Raw genomic sequence first — 19,324 nt, 5'->3', positions numbered from 1 at the left:
ATAAATGTCATCTAGTGATTCTTTCACCGTATATTACACGTTAACCATGAGATCTAGAGTGGAATGAAGGAGTTAGCTGGAACTTTTTCCTTTCGCATATCAACGGACTAGTAGAGTCGGGTTATGGTGCACTGCTAGTCTCGCAATTGGTTGGGATGTTGTAAATTCCATGGTCTTTAGGAGACCTGGTCTTGAGGAGACGTCTTGTGCTTCTAGTGTCTATGATGGATCACAATGTCTTGTCGAGGGTCAAGCACCCAAGATTGTAAGCGGCTAAATATGAGCCAACTTTGCAAAAGGATGGATACACGGGGTCATGGAGAAGGTCAGTGATTAACTTAAATCTTATACTGGGCCCCATACTAAAAAAGTATAGAAGGGAAAATATGCATGATTTTGCAACAAGGATAAGAATCTCTTGTGGAAAAAGTAGCCCACCTCCGTAGAGTGTATTGAACTATTGATTGTCATTCCTTGTTCTAGAAAAGAACTATGAACACAATAGTAAAGGAACTGCGTGAAGTTCTAGCTAGTCAAACGGTAAAGACTCATAGACATAGCTTTTCAGAAAAAAACTTTTGAAAAATATTTACAAAAACCTGCATTATCCTACAAATCTTTGGTCCATGGTTGTAGATAGTTCATCAAACACCTACTCATATTTAAATTGAGTTTGTTGAGTATGCTCGTACTCATCTGTTCATTCTATACATCTTGCTTAGACTTTGAGGACCATGGCGCGAATTACACGGAGGAAGCCGAAGGCAATGGCGATGTTTACTACAAGGAGCCAAACCTCTTGGGAGGAGGTGAAGGCATGGCCTATGACATAGCCTACAGAGCCGTGGAGAATGAGTTTGAGACCTAGAAACGCTTAGAGTAGTCCTAAATGAGCCGAGGAGACTACAACCTTAACTAAATAAGTTGTTGAGCTCCAATGATACTTGGTTTGCTACTTCCAATCTCATCAAGGTACGGATGAGAATATCGAATTCTTTGTACAATTTTGGCTTCTAATAATAACTACTTGATATTTGGACCCACAATGTTGTTATTGTAGTACTCTAAGGATGTAACATTTGTGAAATGGTACTTCCATAAGTGCTATGTCAGCTAATTATGTACTACAATATGCAGTGGTATGCTAGATCACCACACCAGTGCTCAACACAAATGTCCCCAAATAGCCGCATTCACCAACGAAACCCTTACCCTAACAAAAAAACATGCATGATTTGCGCCTCGAAGTTCACCTAATTAGGGGACCTTTCCGTATGCTAGAGCACGAGCTCCGTTAGGCTAGCGATGTGGAGCCACTGCTAGCGACTTTAACCTCGGAGAAGCGATGCGCTAGGTCCTTGCCTATCGCACGACAAAGAGTTGCGGTAACACCAGTGCATCTCGGTGCTGGCCGATTTTGGCTCACCTCGGCATGACCAAGACGGGAATGAACTGCCCTTTTCTAACTTGAGCTGATCAGGGGAGCCTTTCGATAAAAAAAGGGGACGGTCCATGTCCAGACATCCCTACTTCCACTGATGTAGGTTTGAAATCCCACTGAAAACTAGCTAATCGGGGGAGCCTTTCGTCAAAAAAATATTAATACAAAGTAAAAATGGTAACAAAAACGTACTTGGTACTTGACTAAGTACCGTGTCACGTCTTAATTTTAGTTGAACTTGAACCACTATATCTACAGTTGGAAGGGAACACGAGTCGATATGGCTAACGATAGTGCCAATACGTACCACCGCGTCACATTTGTTTCAATTTCAAAACCGTCTAAAATTGGAAGGAAACACGGTTCGAAATGCCGAGCGTGGGAACCCAGTCGATTTTCGATTTTCCTTCCAAAAAAAATTACAAACTCGCCGCTCGCTAGGGTTTACAAACTCTCCACTCGTATTTAAACCGGACTCGTAATTCGATTTTGTACCCAGCCCAGGCGTCTTCATCTTCTCGCTCGCTCGCTACTACCCCACACACAAACACAGTTTATATTTTTCGCACGCACACAATTCCGTCGCAGAAAGGAGGAAATTTTACTAGACCGAGCGGCCGAAGAGCCGTCGCTCTCTGCGTGTCCGTCCCTACTTCTCGAGGAAAACGAGGTGAGCCCCTCTCCCCTCCCTCCTCGCCCTCTCCGCTTCCGCGAAAAATTTGGGGGGTGAGTGACGCGTTCAAAACCGCTCCCGCGGTTCTCGGATGGTCCGGTCGCCGCCGCCGTCCGCCGCCGGAAGTGGGAGTTCCGTTGGGTTGGGTCGGGTTTCGGCACTTGGGAAAGAAAGAAAGAAAGAAAGAAAGGCGTCTTTTCCTAGAGGGAACAGAAACAAAAACAAGAGAGAGGCGTCTTTGAGCATCCGGGCAAATCGGCGGCGGCTTCCAGGGGGTTCGCGGATCAATGGCGATTGCGTAGGCTCCGGCGCCGCGGCTTTCGGTGGGTGTCTGCACTTCAATCTGGGAGTTTTGGTTCGGTTCTTGGTTGGTTGCCGCGACGATTCCCTGTCCCTGGCGGGCGGAAACCCCCTCTGCTGCGCGAGACTTCTCTACACACGGATTGGAATCCCTGTTTTCCTCTCCGTTTGGAGCAGCGCGCATTTGCCGTCTTTTTGTGCCGTGGGTACTAGATTTTTGGGGATTGGGGAATAATACTTGATCAAGTTCGTCCTGGTCTCTTAGTTCGCTGTATTTAGGTAGAATCTCGCCGTGATGATTGGAAACTGTAGTCCTCATTAGTATTGATTACTGTATTTAGCATTGCTTGAACATGATTACTGTTTACATTTAGTTTATTTATGATTGATTGATAGTGCTTGGTGCAAGGTTCCAGATTAAGTATGAGCTTTAAGAACAATTAAGCGGCTATTAACTCGCCCCGATGGCGCGAACTTGAAATGCTGCACCTTTTGTGTGTTGTGAGTTGTTGAGGACATTGGTTCATCAACTCTGCCATGGTGTGGTGTTTTTGTATCTAGCTAGAATCTTTCTAGGATGATTGCAGAGTATGCTTCGTTTAGTATGGCTTTAATATGATCAATGTTTAGATTTCTGTTATGATTGAAAGTAGTTCAGTTTGGCCTAGGGGTTCAAAGCCACAGATCAGGTATTAACTCTAGGAACAATAGGCGGTCATTAACTCACTCGATGGCGTGAAATGTGGCTTCTTTAGGAGTGTTCGTTTAATTTTGTACAGTACACAACCTGGGGAAGTGTTGAAACCTGGTAGTGTACCATGCATTGTGGAGTTTCATGTGAATATTCGGTTTGGCGGGATCAAGAAGACCGCACGTGTGGTGTTATGAAACATTTCATGCAATTCAATGATGGTCGTAGTATTTGCTTGTTTTCCTCCGAAGACTCATGAATTCAACTGTTGAGACATTATTGCAGTTTTACAGATGATAATTAAAACCCAAACAGAAATGCTAATGCTGTGGAGTCTCTTGTGCTAGTAATACTCTACTTTGCTGGTTTTGGAATGTGTGCAGGGCTGGTAATATTTTCCTTAAATACGAAAAATTATGCGCATATTGGATTTGGCCCTACTGAAACAAATGCATACTCAGTAATTCTGTATATTCGCCAAAGACCTTACTGTTTGGAAATGTAGTAGTGAACAAATTGAATTTTCTAGTAGCATATTGAATTCCTTTAGGCATAGATTTTGGTGTGTTAGTAGTGCCCTTGTTTTCTTCTTTTGGTATGCTGCTGTATGCAATCATGCGTCATTTCTGTTCGCTTTTGCTCAATTAAATGTGTATTGTATGAATATGGATTTGGCACCATTGAGAGGAGTGCACATGTAGTGTACCCAACATTTTGTGCAGTCCCTCAAAGAATTATATGAAAATGTGGTATGCTGGTAGCTAAGTGCAATACTTACTTGAATGTTGTGAATGTTTGCTGAAACAAGGCTGACAAACTTATCTACAGATATGGAGTGCAACAGAGATGATGCAATCAGATCAAAGGAGGTTGCTGAAAGGAAGTTCAAGGAGAACGATTTTGCGGGTGCGAAGAAGTTTGCCTTGAAAGCAAAGGCTCTTTTCGAGCTTGAGGGCATTGATCAGATGATTCTAGCCTTGGATGTCCACCTAAAGGCGCAGACCAAGTTTGAAGGGGAGCATGACTGGTATGGCATCCTAGAAGTATCAACCTTCGCTGATGAGGAGACTATCAAGAAGCAGTACAAGAAGCTGGCCTTACAAACTCATCCTGACAAGAACAGATTCATTGGTGCTGATGGTGCTTTCAAGCTCATATCAGATGCTTGGAATGCCTTGTCTGACAAAAACAAGAGGATACTTCATGATCACAGAAGGCATATGAGCTCTGTAGGAGTCCATCAGAATAACTCGCAAGCAAATGTTCAGAGCACTTCCAGTTCCTCTATGCCAAGTATGAATGGCTTCTGCAGACAAAATACTGGTCCAGCCTCACCTGCCTATGTGCCGTGCCATAATATTCCAATGGCAAGCACATTTTGGACATTCTGCAACTCTTGTGGCATGAGCTTCCAGTATCCAAGCAAATACTTCAAAGTTTTTATGAAGTGTCCAGTTTGCCCTAACGTGTTTGAGGCTGTAGAAGTTCCTCCTCCACCAACTCCAATTTATGCTAATGAACCGAGGACAATGGATACTAGTACTAGTATGGGTGGTGCAGCAGTTCCAGATAGGGCAATGCCAAGAAAAGGAGTGGCTAGTGGCAGCCAAAATCGTGATCCTATGCTGCAGCGGTGTTCTTCAACCAAATCTGCAGCCCGTGTGCACACTTCTTCACATAAAGTGCAACAGACACATGGTACTGTTCCAGGTCCTTCCTTTGGGTCATCAGTTCCGGCAACCAGTGTCCTTAAAAGAAGAGTTGCAGAAGCAAAGGGTAAGGAAGCTGCAAAGAAGAGGTACAAGAAAGTGGTGTCACAATCAACAAGCTCTGGCCTTGATGGTGACTCATGTTCACAGACACACCCAGCAAAAAGAAAGGCTCGTTCCACTGATCGGGCATCAGGAACCAAGAGACGCAAGGAGATTTCTAATTGTCTCAACGATGAAGCTGTCGGAACCAGTCTCATTAAGGGGATCGAGCAGTTGGATATGCGAGGCATACTAATCGACAAGATGAAACTCCAATATCGGGACAAATTGGAGGAGTTCAACAGGAGGAAGGCTAATGTGGAGAAGCAACAAAATAAGCAAACTAGTGAGAAAATAAAGCAAGGGGTTGGATGTAGCACAGCAGTTGATACCAAGAAATTAAAGAGGACACAAAGCAGTAACTCAGTCCATCCAGAAGAAGATAATGGGAAAGGGCTGGCTTGCAAAAGAGTAGTTTTGGAAGGAAAGGAGAAGGCACAGAACAGCAAATGCGCTGGTTCTGGAGAATTGGAGTCACGGGAGTGGAAGAAACCTGAAATACGTTTTGTGTACACCAGAAGAAGCCGTGAGGAACAAGAACCATCTCCTGATGAAATGCTTGTCCCTGATGCAGATTTCCGCAGCTTTGGTGATCATCCCGCAAGCTCTTTCCAGAAGGATCAAGTGTGGGCCACATACGATGAAGAAGATGGCATGCCTCGCTACTATGCTCTGATCCGTAAAGTGCACTCCTCACACCCTTTCAATGTTAGACTTGCATTCCTCAAAGCGGATGACTGCGATGAGTTTGGAAATTCAGATTGGCTCTCATGTGGATACTCCAAGACCTGTGGCGATTTCAGGCCTGGTGCGTCCAAAGATATTGACCAGCTGAATACATTCTCTCATGTTGTCGCATGGGAGAAAGGTCCAGGTAGAATCATGAGAATTTTTCCCAAGAAAGGTGATATCTGGGCCCTGTACCAGAACTGGTCTGCTGACTGGGATGAACTCACACCTGACGAAACAATGTACAAGTATGAGTTGGTGCAGGTTCTTGACAGCTACAGCCCAGGTGAAGGCATTTCTGTTATGCCTATAGAGAAAGTCCCTGGTTTTGTGTCAGTGTTCAAGCCACTTGTGGACCCAACAAAGAGCAGGAGGATTCCAAACGAGGAGATGTTGCGGTTTTCACACCAGGTGCCATTTCATGTCCTTACTGGTGAAGAAGCTGACAACTCTCCTAAGGGGTGCTATGAACTGGATCCAGGCTCAACACCAAAGGAACTTCTCCACAAGTAGTTCCAGTCCGATGATGCCTTCTAAGCTTGCTCTGTAGTCCGCTTCACCAGAATATTTTCTTTTTCACTTCTTTCAACCTGGTGTTTTGTTGGGTGGTGCGGTTTCTCTAGAACTGTACCATATATACCCTGGTCGTGCTTTTGACCTGTAGATATAGTCCCCAAGTATACCCCCATGTTGTGTCATGTAGCAGCATCCTTGTTAAGGGTAAACATACCTGGGATTTTGAAGAATGAAATATACCTGGGTTAGAGTCTACTGTCTCACTCAACTCTCTGATTATGCCTGCAGTGCTTAGCTATATGATATTTCACTGTTTCTTTATGGTTGCAGCCAAAGCAGTAGATGTTAAGAATGTAGTTAAGATTTTGCTGTGCATGGGTGCTGGTCATAGTTGCCACAAAAGGTTGCTGTGGTGCTCTTGGAATGCACAAATTCATCTGGGCACGTCTATTGTCTCAGCTTCCAGGTAATGCATTTTGTTTTATTGCCACTCGAGTCATTTAGTTTTGGTGAGGCAAACTTGTTAACTTGTGAAAAATCTGTGCATCTCTTGAGCTATATTGATCAAACTGGATTATGATTAAAAAAATGACTTGGATTTCTCGAACTCCGATCCAGCACCTCTAGACAACTTCTACATACTTTAATGTTGGTACTGCAGAGACTATTCTGTTTAGGTTTTTTCATCGAAAGTGCTTAATTTAGCATAGACGTTTGAGCAGCAGATCACATATATGGTGGGTATTCACAATATGATGTCTTGCGCACGCAATTACTTACATATCATCATCATTTAGTTTTGACTTTGCATGATCTGTTAATGTGTCATGCTTGCGTTATGAGCACGCGGCAACGTACTCTGCGTTAGCAAATTTTGGTTCAAATTCAAGTGAGCTGAAGGCTTCCAATGGTGCTAACATTTGTGTGTGAACCCAGACTGTTGCTCAAAGTTCAGATTCTAGCACCCAATTAATACTGAAAATTCTATGATGATTGTGATATCTGTTCAGACTTGTATATTTATATATATCTATATATGTGAAGTTCCAAATAATTTATTGCACATGTGGAAAAATAAAATGTGCAAATGGATGAAAAGATGTAACTTGTGTTTGTGTAGAATTTTATACAGAAGTCAGTGCTTTCTTGTATCTTATCAGATTCAATCCGTATATACTGGTGTTTTATACTCATGTTGTGATTTGTATCAGCATCCTCTGAAGGGATAAACAAACCTGGGTCAAAGTATACTGAATACTCTGAATATACATGCTGGTCTGGTAATATCCTTATTTATTTTTAGTATCCTCTTATTGAGTAGTTGTGTTATGTAGCAGCATCCTTGTTAAGCTTAAACATATCTGGAACTTTGAAGAATGAAATATACCGGGTATCCCATGCGTTATGTAGCAGTATCCATGTTAAGGGAAACATACCCAGAATTTTGAAGAATGAAATATATCCGGGTTAAAGTCTACTCTCGGCTTGCCACAAAAAGGTTGCTGTGGTGCCTCATGGAATGGACAAATTGTTCTGGGCACTTCTAGTGTCTCGGTTTTCAGGTAAAACATTTTGCTTTACTGCCATTCTGTGCATCTCTTTAGCTTTATTGATCAAATTGGATTACAAGAAATGATTTAGGATTCTAGAACTCTGATCTGGAACCTCGATGCACCTTTTTAAATGTTTTCTTTAGTGTTGGTGTTGTAGACATGATTCTCTTTAGGCTTTTACAAGTATGGATGTTCCCTCCAACAGCTATATTAAAAAATTGATATTTGGAGATTTTTCATCAAAGTGCTTATTTACCATAGACGTTTAAGCAGCATACATATATGGGGAGTATTCACAGTATGATGTCTTGTGCGCAATTATGTACATACCATGGTCATTTAGTTCTTACTGCGAATGACACGTTGATGTGTCATGCTAGTGTTATGAGCATACGCCAACTACTTTGCCTTAGCAAATTTTGGTTTAAATTTAAGTGAGCTGAAGGGTGGAGTGAACGTTACTTGTGTGACCTCACATTGGGTATCTACCATCCTATTTCTACCATGCTACTATTTTGTCTTTTCTCCTTTGCTAATTAAAAAGGAAGTGAACCTGTGACAATCCTAAGGAGAAATCATATATGAGTGGTGTCCATTGCAAAATGCAATTAATTCGGCCAAATAACAAGTGGAAGCTCAAAGAAGTATTTAAAATTCTAAGAAAACAATGTAATTGCTCCATGTGTCCCCTGTGATTTAGTTGATCTGCGAACCACAGGAGGGAACATAATTGAAGTTACAAACCCAACCCTGCAGTGCATATTTCGCACATGCACATTCTACTTTGTGCGTCACACATGTAGAGATGCGCACCTGCACCGCTAGGTGGCCAAGGAAGTCGGTGGGGGTGGCTTCCGGTGTTGCTTACATTTGTGTGTGAACTCTGACTTCCGTTGTTGCTAAAGTTTGTGTGTGAACTCAGACTTCCGTTGTTGCTATTGATGCTCAAACTTCAGGCTCTATCTAACAACCAGTTAATGCTGAATATTTAGGTATGACAATTGTCATGTCTGCTCAGACTTGTATATAACTATATGTGAAGTCCCTAAAACAATTAGTGTGCATATAGAAACAGAAAAATGCTAATGGATGAAAATATGCAAATTCGTGTAGAGTTTAATACATGAAGTGAATGTTTTCTCATGCCTTACTTGGTTCTATATGTATATGACAATGTGGTTTATATTATACCGCTGATTTAGTGATTTGTAGCAGCATACTCTCATGGGATAAACGCTATGCATCGGTCAAAGTGTACTGAACACTTCAGTATACCTGCTGGGCTGGTGATATCTTTGGTTCTTTTCAGTAGCAGGTATCCCATACTGTGTTCTGCGGGCTGTTTCTGTGATGTTCTTCAAAATGGACTGGGTAGTCCTCATGATTTTTCAGGTGAAGCATTTGTCTGACCGCCACTCCCAAGTTATTGACATATTGTGAGATTGTTAATTTAATTCGAGAATATTGTTTGTGCTCAGTTACACCTGTGGTTAGTCTGGTTCCATTTCAGTTGGTGCCTAGGTGTCTATGCAATGATCCACTTCCTAAAATTATAAGAATCGCCTGAATGCCTGATTGATTTCCTTTGCACCCATATGATTTGCTTTCTAGAGCATTGAACTTCCATTGGGGACACACATATCGTCAGTTTGACTATGCTGTGAACACTAGAATGCAGACCGCTCGCTGCTCCAGATATCCTTTGTGCAAGGGTGTCATGTTGAAGGCGAAATATGTCCCAGATTTAATGTGGATGTTCCTTTTCCCTATTTATCCTATATTCCTTGTATGTACAGGTCAAATTCAGCTTTTGACCTGTTTATTTGCTACCCATGTATACCCACTTGTTGTGTTATGTAGCAGCATCTTTGGTAAGGTTAAAAACGACTAGGATTTTGAAGAATGAAATATACCTGGGTTTTAGTCTACTCTCTTTTGCAGGAGAAATGTACCTAACCATCTGAATATACGCCTTCTGTGCTTAGCTACATGTCATTTCACTGTTTCATTATGTTGCAGCCAAAGCAGCAAATGTTAAGAATGTAGTTGGTATGTTGCTGTGCATGGATTGCTGGTCGTTGCCACAAAAAGGTACGAGTTGATGTGGTGCCTCTTGGAATGGACAAATTGATCTGGACACTTCTGTGTCTCAGCTTTGAGGTAAATCATTTTGTTTTACTTACAGTCACTTAGCTTTATTATACCTCTTAAACACGTTATTTTGTGAAAAATTTGTTGCACCTGTGAAAGTTATGTGCATCTCTTTAGTTTTTTGGACCAATATAAGAAATGATTTGCAAAATTTACACTACGTTAAAAACCTTAGCATAGGTAATCCGTGGCGAAGCACGGGCATTCAACTAGTGATTTAGGTTTCTAGACCTCTGGTCTGGCACCTGTGCATAACTTTCTACATATTTTAATATTGATTTTGCAGAGATGATTCTGTTTAGGTTTCTGCATACAGTGGTATGGGTATTCCCTCCAACAGTTTATTTAAAATCTATATTTGGAAAATTTTCACTGGAGGTGCTTAATGTAGCGTAGACGTTTCAGCAGTATACATATATGGTGAGTATTTACAGTATAATGTCCTGCGTGCAATTACTTACATACTGTGATCATTTAGTTTTGACTGAATGATATGTTAACGTGCCATGGTAGTGTTATGAGCATTCGACAATGTACTCTGTGTTACTACTTACTAGCATTTGTGTGTGAACTCTTCCGATGTTAATAACTTTCATGAGTGAACTCAGACTGGTGTTCAGAGTTCAAATTCTAACACTCCGTTAACACTGAAAACTCGGGTATGATAATTCATAATTGTGATGTCTGTTCAGACTTGTACTCCATAGTCCATATAACTATATGTGAAGTCACAACATATATTATTGCACATTTAAGAAAATAGACATGAGGATGTGTGAAAAGATATATAACTGATTTAGAGAATACATGAAGATGATGTTTTCTCAGGTATTATCAATTCATGGTTCAGTACATGAAATCATACTAAGGGACAAACATCTCTTTGTCAAACTATACTGAACACTTTGAATATACCTGCTGGGCTGGTGATATTCTGCAGGCTATTTCTGCGATGCTCGTTTAATGGAAAAAAGAATGATCTGGGCAGTTCTCATGAGCTTTCAGGTAAAGCATCTGTCTCTGTCTGACCGCTGCTGCAAGTCATTGAGCTTTTCAAGTAAATCTTTTTGTTGCGCCTGATGAAATCGTGCGCAATGTTTATTTGCTTTGGTGACAGTTTTGGCGCATAGGTAGACCATTAAACTCGTGGTTACTCTGGGCCCATTCTAGTCGTTAACTACATTTTTCAGATATGATCCACTTCCTAAAATCAAACAAATAGCCTGAATGCAACTTCCTTTGCACCTAGATGATTACTTTCGGGAATGAATTTGGGACATGCATATCTTCAATTTGGCCAAGCTAGATCTCAACACCAGGGTGCAGATTGCTCGCAGCTCCTGATACCTTAGGCGAGGGTGTCATGTCTCCCAGTGGTGAATGTTTCTTCTTCAGTGCACCACAACATCAAAGTCTGGTATGTCTTACGCTTGGCACTGTGTTCAGTTGCAACTGGGATTTTTATCACGGGCACGCGAAAAGCGTGCCAAATCTTTATAGAAGGCAACTGGGATTTTCATCAGTTGCAAGTGGGAATGCAACTAAGAAAGATTAGCACCCTTAAAATTATCATGCCAGCATCTGCTGGACTATCTCCATGCATCAGGCAACCTGACACAAATTGGCAACCCAAGTAATGGTAACAAATCCTATCTTCATACACATCAGTATTAGCACATCACAGTTAAAAGTAACTCAAACAAATGAACATAGCCTATAGGGGAGCATCAGCCAATCCCCAGTTTTTATTGTAGAGAGTAGACTCAATTTTGGAGATGACCCAATATTCAGAAATATTACATACTGGAGATGAGAAAATATCGGAGCAAACAACGCAACATATGCCTGCTCTTCAGCCTTTGACCAGTGACCTTAACAGACTAGGTACGACGACTTGATCAGTTGCCATTGCACTGAGCCAAATTCATGCAGGTGCTAAAACGGATAATAACCAAACAGTTCCATTGCTTAACAGACTAGGTACGACGACTTGATCAGTTGCCATTGCACTGAGCCAAATTCATGCAGGTGGTAAAACGGATAATAACCAAACAGTTCCATTGCTTCAGCAAGTCACGTAACCAACCACTTTGACAAGAATTTATACATAACAGATAACCTTACATCAAGCTTGCAACATGGAAATAAACATATAACAAAATGGCAGCATTAACCTTTGCCAGAATCTGTCAGGGCACGGCAGAGGGGCACGGACTGAATGCTGTGCCACATGCAATCCACTGTTTCTTGCGGCTGCAAGGGAGCATGCAATCAGGAACCTTCTGCCATTCCTTGCTCAGAAGGTCGTATACGACGAGGCGGTTCATCCGCTTCGCCTTCAAGGAGAGCATGAGCAAACCGCTGTTGCCCAGGCAAGTCATCCTCATGTGCTTACCGTAGAACTCTAAGCACCAGACATTTGGCATTCTGTCCACCTCCTTCCACAGGAGAGTCATCCTCTGCAGCTCCCATATGCAGACGCAGGCTGCTGCGTTCTTGCACACCAGGCCCACGAGCATGATCCTTCCCTGGAACTCGGCAAGTGTGTAATCACTCAGATGCAGCGGCAGTGGGATGATGAACTGGGTCCAAATCCCGGTGCTTACATCATATGACAAAACACCCTCTGGTTCTGAACACATGAAGTATAGCGTGCTGCCAACTGCCACAGGCTGTGACCTGAAATTTAGAGCAAGTGGAAGCTTGATGCTCGGGGGAAAATCACCAGGCCTTGACCACATATTCTGCATAGAGTCATAGACTTCATGGTTCCCATCATTTGGTAACCACATCACTTTGTAACCCTCGACAGAAGTTGCTCCATTCAGCACCATCCCTACTGATACTCTTGACCATGCCTGAACTGACCTGGGTGGAATTTCCTTCAGTGATTGCGTAAGAGGGTTGCATATGTAGAAATTCTTGTGGCTAAGATCCAATAAGCAGACAAGGCCACCTGCAGATGCCACTGGAATTACTATCTTAGCAGGAGCGAGGGGAGCAGAAGGGTGGTGCCACTTCTTCAGTGAAGGGTCATACATCGCTACATTGTTGCAGGCATTCTCGTGTGTGATTGTATAGAACCATGGTATTCCATGAGGAACTTCAGAGTACTGCTGAGAGAAATTGTCTGAACCGACCAGAGAACACCACTTCCGGCAAACAGTGCGGAATCGAAATATTGCAGCAACTGGAAGCCTTGCTATGACAGTTTCAAAAAGGTCTTCAGGGAACTCTCTCCAAACATCCAGATTCATTGGTTCAGGTGTGTTCAACACGGATGCTTTCTCACGGTTTCTGTCTCTGCGTGGTCGCTTGCGAGAAGGAGATTGGTTAGCTTCCATGATCTTCAATAATTCTGAGTTGTATCCTGTCCTTCCTCCACAGTAATCATCCTTGATCGAACCGTGCTCAAAGTCAAGTAAATACCACCTGTAAGATATCAAATAAGCCCAGTTAATCAAAGGAAATAAGATATCCATGTTCATTCTGGTATACAAAATCTGGAAAGGATAGCAACAAGAACTTTTGACTACACAGGAAAAGGAGATGAGATGATTGACAGTTTTGTGTAGGACGTAAGTTATGACTTTGCTTTTGTAAGAAGTGCTTCACAACTGTGTCCACAGGTTTGTCAAATCAGGAACACAGGTACTACTAAGCAGTTGCCATTATATATTAGTACTTGCTATGTCATGTGGTAATTACATAAGAGGTACCCTGATGGAATAAAGCGATTTGTGTTTCTAGCAAATAGCAGGCAACAATGTTTCTAGAGAGGAACTTGATACCTGTAACCTGTGTAGTCTAGACTCTCTAGACAAGGAAAGCAATGTGAATATGTGCACAGACTTTGAACGATCACACAAAACTCTATTATTGCCAAAATGGAGTATACCTGTTTATTGTTATAGTTACACCAACTTACTGAGCACAACAAGCAAATAACGCAGCGTTTTATCAATAGGATTGTCAGTTGAAGTATAGAAAGATCCAGACTTACCAAGCAAATGCATCTGTTTATTCCTAAAATAAACAGCTCATGTATTCGACATAGAATCCCCAAACTCTGAAGCACAGGAGTGAAGTGACGAATAAGAACAGACCATTACGTTCACTAGTCTGTGTACTGGTATACACAAGGTAGATGCCACAAGAGCTTGGAATGGGGCACCTTAGCATAGGTGATGAATCAGCGGTGAATCCTTTTTCTTCACTAGTTTAGGCTTGCAACTAGTATTGACATGGACGCCGTCAAAATAACCACCGTTTTCATTTTGTCGCCTGTTTCCTCGCCTAAAAAACTAAGGAGTAGTACAAAGTACAAACGGCGCGCCTCCAAGAGTCAACTTAATTAGGATATCTTAAGAGTGGCATCACATGCTCTAAAATAATAACCTCTACATTGTTTGTTTTCCACGATCCATCATCCATGGATAGGTGTGAACAATCTAATCTCTATGCCTCGTGGCTTAGCCAGTTGTCAAACACTATCTTGGGTAAAATATTACTACTACTCTATTATCGACAATCAATTGTGTGCATGACGCCACAGGCACAGAATGCGCAACAGCAAAGTGATGAATACGCACGCATAAATTTAGTCGCTCTAGTCCCTACAGGCAAGGCAGATACCACGAGAGCTTGGATTTGGGTAGCTGTAATCAAGTACTAGCCATGTTTCCTTTTTCTTTCTTTGCTAGTTAATGTTTTCACCGTTTTCACTTTGACTCGGACACCGCCAAAATAATAGTCACCGTTTTCAGTTTTCGTCGCCTGGTTCCTAGCCTAAAGCTAAAGAGGAGGAGTAATGTCGAAACTACAAACGGCGCGGCTCCAAAAGTCAACTTAATTAGTAGGATATATCTTATTATTAAGAGCGGCATCGCGTGCTCTAAAATAACCTGGACGTCGCCCGCTTTCCAGGATCCATGGATACGCGTGAGCAATCTCGTCCTGTGCTTTGCGGCTCGGGGCGGTGTCAAACGCTAACCGGCTAAAATATTGATAGTGCTAGCATATTATCGACAAACGATTACGGGGGTCGAGGGGCAGAAACGAAAACCAAGCGAGAATTGCGGGCGACGCCACAGGCGCGGAACTCTTCCATTTCCCCGTGACGCACGCCACCGCCCGCGCCTCGAACTAATCCTCTTCCTGAGAGGCTGAGACCAAATCGAGCGGCGCGGTGAAGCAAACCTGAGTTGCTGCAGGGAGGCCAAGCAACAGCAGCAGCAAGCAGACAGACTATCTAAGCACGTCGAACGGAGGGTTCGCGCGACCTAATTTCCCACCGCCGAAGCGCGCCCCGCCCACGGCGGAGCAGGAAACAGGAAACAGAGGACGAAATTCCACCGGCGCGGTAGAGCAGATCCGTGTGAATCGACGGAAGGAGCGAGAGAGCGACGGGCGGAAGAGGAGGGGAAAGCCAGGGGGAAGGGGATTAGGGGGAGGAGAGGAGAAGGGGGTTGCCTGGGTATGGGGCCGTGGGCGTGGCCGTGAACGGCGCCGTAGAGGTCCCAGAGCTCCTGCACCTGGCCGACCAGCTGCCGCAGCGCCGCCACCTCCCCCATCCTCCTCCGCCGCCACCGCCTTCGTCGCGGCCGCCCGCCCGCGGGAGGCTGCCTGCCTGCCTGGCTCTGCGCGTCTGTGCGTGTCCCTCCTCCCCCCTCCTTTTCTGGAGGGCTTGGCTTGGCTTGGCTCGCCGCTTTTCTCCCTGCCTGTCTGCCTAAATGCCCGCTGCAGCCGTGTGAGACCCAGCGTGCGTGTGAGGTGTGACTCGCCCGGCTCGTGCGCGTCCGCTGGCTGGGATATATGGTGCGCGCGCGGCCGTGCGTCGCGTGTGCCGCGACTTTGCGAGATTTCCCTATTCGATCAGCTCGATCGACAGTGTGGTGGTGCTACGGTTGGTTGGTCGGACTGCGTTGCTTTCCTGTTTGCGTTGCTTGTCGCATGGTATGTGTGTGCGGTGCGGGTTAAGTAAGCATAATTGACCTAGTTGGGAAATTTGATAATGGACCTCCTATGGATGTGCAAAATATGGAAAATACCCCAGGCAAGGTACAACCGCCAAAGAGGACAAGGAAGGGAGATGTTTCAAGTGAAAATGGAGTTCTAACAAACACATTATCGGCGGCCTCCGGGATGGAGGTTGTCCGGGAGCAATGAAATTGTTAAGTTGGAATTGTCGTGGCCTCAAAAAGGCTGCGGCAATTAGGGGCCTGCTCGATGTTATTAGTAGACGGAGCCCCGACATTGTTTTTATGTTGGAAACTCATCTTGAATTATTTCCAGCATAGATGCTTAGGAGACAATTGCGTATGGATTTCAAAGAAGTGGTTGCTAGTGATGGGAGAAGTGGGGGTCTGATTATTTATTGGAAGAAAGAGGTTGTGTTGTCTGTGAGGGATAAAACTGAGAACTTCATAGACGTGACGATTGGGGTTGGACAAGATAATATATGGCGGTTTACTGGCATGTATGGCGAGCCTAGGTGGGAAAATAAACACTTAACGTGACAGAGGTTAAGAGACTTGAGTCTGATTTCTGATATGCCATGGTTAGTGATGGGAGACCTGAATGATATTCTAACTGTATGCAAGCATTCAGGGATGCGATTGATGACTGTAATCTGATGGACATGGGATATACTGGAGATAAATTCACTTGGCAGCGTGGCAATATTAGAGAGAGGCTGGACCTGGCTCTGGCTAATGAGGCATGGAATGATAAATTCCCTGACGCATGCCTTCATCATCTAGACTATTACAGATCGGATCATAGACCGATTTTGATGTGCTTTGAAGAACCAGTGGTGGAGGAAAATCGGGGGCCTCCTGTTTTGCGCTTTGAAGCGCGGTGGTTAAAGGAGAAGAATTTTATGGATATTGTGCAAGGTGCTTGGAATTTAAGTGATCCGCTGGATATGAATCTACCATTGGCATGAAAGCTGGCGAAAGTTCATGATCAACTTCATAGATGGGACAGGTCTGTTTTGAAAAGGAATAAAAATACTCTGAGGAAAACACAACGCGAGCTCGAAAATGTAGTGCGCCAGTCGATGTCCCCAGAGAACCTAGCTCGCCAGAAGGAGTTAGCGGAGGAAATTGAAACACTCCTTGAAATGGAGGAGATGCATTGGGCTCAGAGGAGTAGAGTTGATTGGTTGAAATATGGTGATCGTAATACAAATTATTTTCATAATGCTGCTTCTGCTAGGAGGAAGAAAAATCGGATTACGAAGCTCATTGACGATAATGGGAATCATATAGAGGGAACAACATACCTAAACCCCCTTATCTCTGATTATTTTGCAGGTTTGTTTACTACTGAGGTAGATGAGGTGGACCCTATTTTATTATCTAGAGTGATTCCGAAGGTGACTGAACAAATGAACAATGGTCTGATTGCTGATTATACACCTGAGGATGTAAAGAAGGCCCTTTTTTCCATTGGTGATACAAAAGCACCTGGGACGGATGGATTGCATGCACTCTTCTTTAAAAAATGCTGGGGTATTCTTGGGGATTCAATTGTAAAAGAAGTCCTGGAGGCTATAAATAACAAGGTGATACCTGAGGGTTGGAATGATACAGTAATAGTCCTAATTCCGAAAGTGGACTCCTCGGAGAAAATATCCCAATTCAGACCAATAAGCCTATGCAATGTTCTATACAAGGTAATATCAAAAATGATTGCCCTGAGGTTAAAGGTTATTTTGGATGAAGTTATTTCTAATGTTCAAAGTGCTTTTGTCCCTGGTCGGTTAATTACTGATAATATCTTAATTGCTTATGAAAGTATGCATTGTATTAAAAACAAAAAGACAGGGAAGAAGGGTTATTGTGCAGGTAAGTTGGATATGCATAAAGCATATGATCGAGTCGAGTGGATTTTCCTTGAGAGGATGATGCTAAGGCTGGGGTTTCACCATGATTTTTTCGGTCTCATCATGGCTTGTATCAGGTCGGTCAAGTATAAGGTGAGGTATAATGATCAAGAGACAGATGGTTTTATTCCCAGCAGGGGCCTCCCTCGGGGGGATCCGTTGTCTCCTTATTTATTCCTGTTATGTGCAGAAGGTCTTTCTAGTTTACTGGCTCATAAAGAGGAGGTTCGTGGCACCGTCAGTATCTCATTTACTTTTTGCTGATGATTCCCTAATTCTTATGCGGGCAGACATGACTAATGCAACCTCATCGAGACAAGTACTAGAAGAGTATTGTGCAAGTTCAGGACATATGGTAAGTGAGGCAAAATGCAGTATATATTTTAGCCCTAATGTTGATGTGGGTACAAGGGCAGATATATACATAACTGAATATTATGACAGAGGCAATAGCTGAAAAGTATCTGGGTCTACCATCTATGATTGGCCTGGACAAAAGTGAAAGTTTTTTGTATCTTCTTGAAAGAATTATTGAGAGGCTGAAAGGTTGGAAGGAAAAAAAATTGTCACTCGGCGGTAAGGAAATATTACTCAAGGCAATTATTCAATCAATTCCAGTTTATGCTATGGGATTCTTTAAAATACCAAAAAACTTATGCAAAGAGATGAATGATGCAATGTCCGCCTTTTGGTGGGGAGATACACAAGAACAGAAGAAACTCCATTGGTTTGCGTGGTGGCGAATGTGTATCCCGAAGAAAATTGGAGGAATGGGTTTTAGAGATCTTTATTCTTTCAACTTGGCTATGTTAGCTAAGCAGGTCTGGCGACTGGTTGTTAACCGTGACTCATTGTGCGCCCAAGTATTGAAGGCGAAATATTATCATCCGCATGGTGTTATCCTAAAAGCAGGTCCTAAACAGGGGTCCTCCTATTCTTGGCAAAGTATTGTTGCTGGGTTACATACTTTCAAGCGTGGACATATATGGAGAGTGGGCAATGAAAGTAAAATAAATATATGGGAGGATCACTGGATTTCAGATAATAAATCAAGGAAAGTTCTTTCAAGGAGGGGTCAAAGCATTCTCCGAACTGTTGATGAATTAATAAACCCTATTACTGGTGAGTGGGATGAAGAATTGATTAGGGAGAACCTGCTTGCTATTGATGCTGAGAAGATATTGCGGATTCCGCTCAGCGACGCTATGTCTGAGGATTTCATTGCATGGAATAATACAAAAACATATTCCTTTACAGTCCGGTCGGCTTACTACACTGAGTGAGATCACCAATTTGGGAATAAGATCCGTAGACAAGATGGACAAGGAGCTGCTTCCGATAATCCAGTATGGAAACAGGTTTGGGACTTGGCACTACCAAATAAAATCAGAATATTTCATGTGGCGATCTTTGCATGGAGTGGTACCTGGACGATGCTCGATCCTAGCCGACAAACATATAAAAGTAAATAGCCGACAAACATATAAAAGTGAATCCAGAGTGTCCTGTATGTAGGAGAGGAGCGGAGGATATGCGACATCTCCTATTTACCTGTGATCGCGCTAATGAGG

General features: G+C 43.1%; 2 protein-coding genes across 2 annotated transcripts; one reads left to right on the top strand and one right to left on the bottom strand.

Annotated features, from left to right (window-relative positions):
• The first annotated feature begins 2,065 nt into the window (after positions 1 to 2,065).
• LOC124668484 lies at positions 2,066 to 6,374 on the top strand. Its single transcript, XM_047205614.1, has 2 exons — positions 2,066 to 2,111; positions 3,934 to 6,374. Exon 2 carries the CDS (start codon positions 3,936 to 3,938, stop codon positions 6,156 to 6,158), a length of 2,223 nt encoding a protein of 740 aa, XP_047061570.1. The 5' UTR covers positions 2,066 to 2,111; positions 3,934 to 3,935; the 3' UTR covers positions 6,159 to 6,374.
• A 5,532-nt stretch (positions 6,375 to 11,906) lies between these two features.
• LOC124659733 (F-box only protein 6) lies at positions 11,907 to 15,458 on the bottom strand. The gene is made up of 2 exons (XM_047197553.1): positions 15,338 to 15,458; positions 11,907 to 13,297 (listed from the first exon to the last, which is right to left on the bottom strand). Exons 1-2 carry the CDS (start codon positions 15,436 to 15,438, stop codon positions 12,055 to 12,057), a joined length of 1,344 nt encoding a protein of 447 aa, XP_047053509.1. The 5' UTR covers positions 15,439 to 15,458; the 3' UTR covers positions 11,907 to 12,054.
• Positions 15,459 to 19,324: the final 3,866 nt, after the last annotated feature.

Source organism: Lolium rigidum, chromosome 6 (assembly GCF_022539505.1).
Source record: "Lolium rigidum isolate FL_2022 chromosome 6, APGP_CSIRO_Lrig_0.1, whole genome shotgun sequence".
NCBI lineage: Eukaryota > Viridiplantae > Streptophyta > Magnoliopsida > Poales > Poaceae > Lolium > Lolium rigidum.
Note: the sequence above shows the minus strand (reverse complement) of the source record. Positions and strands in the feature narration are given on the sequence as shown.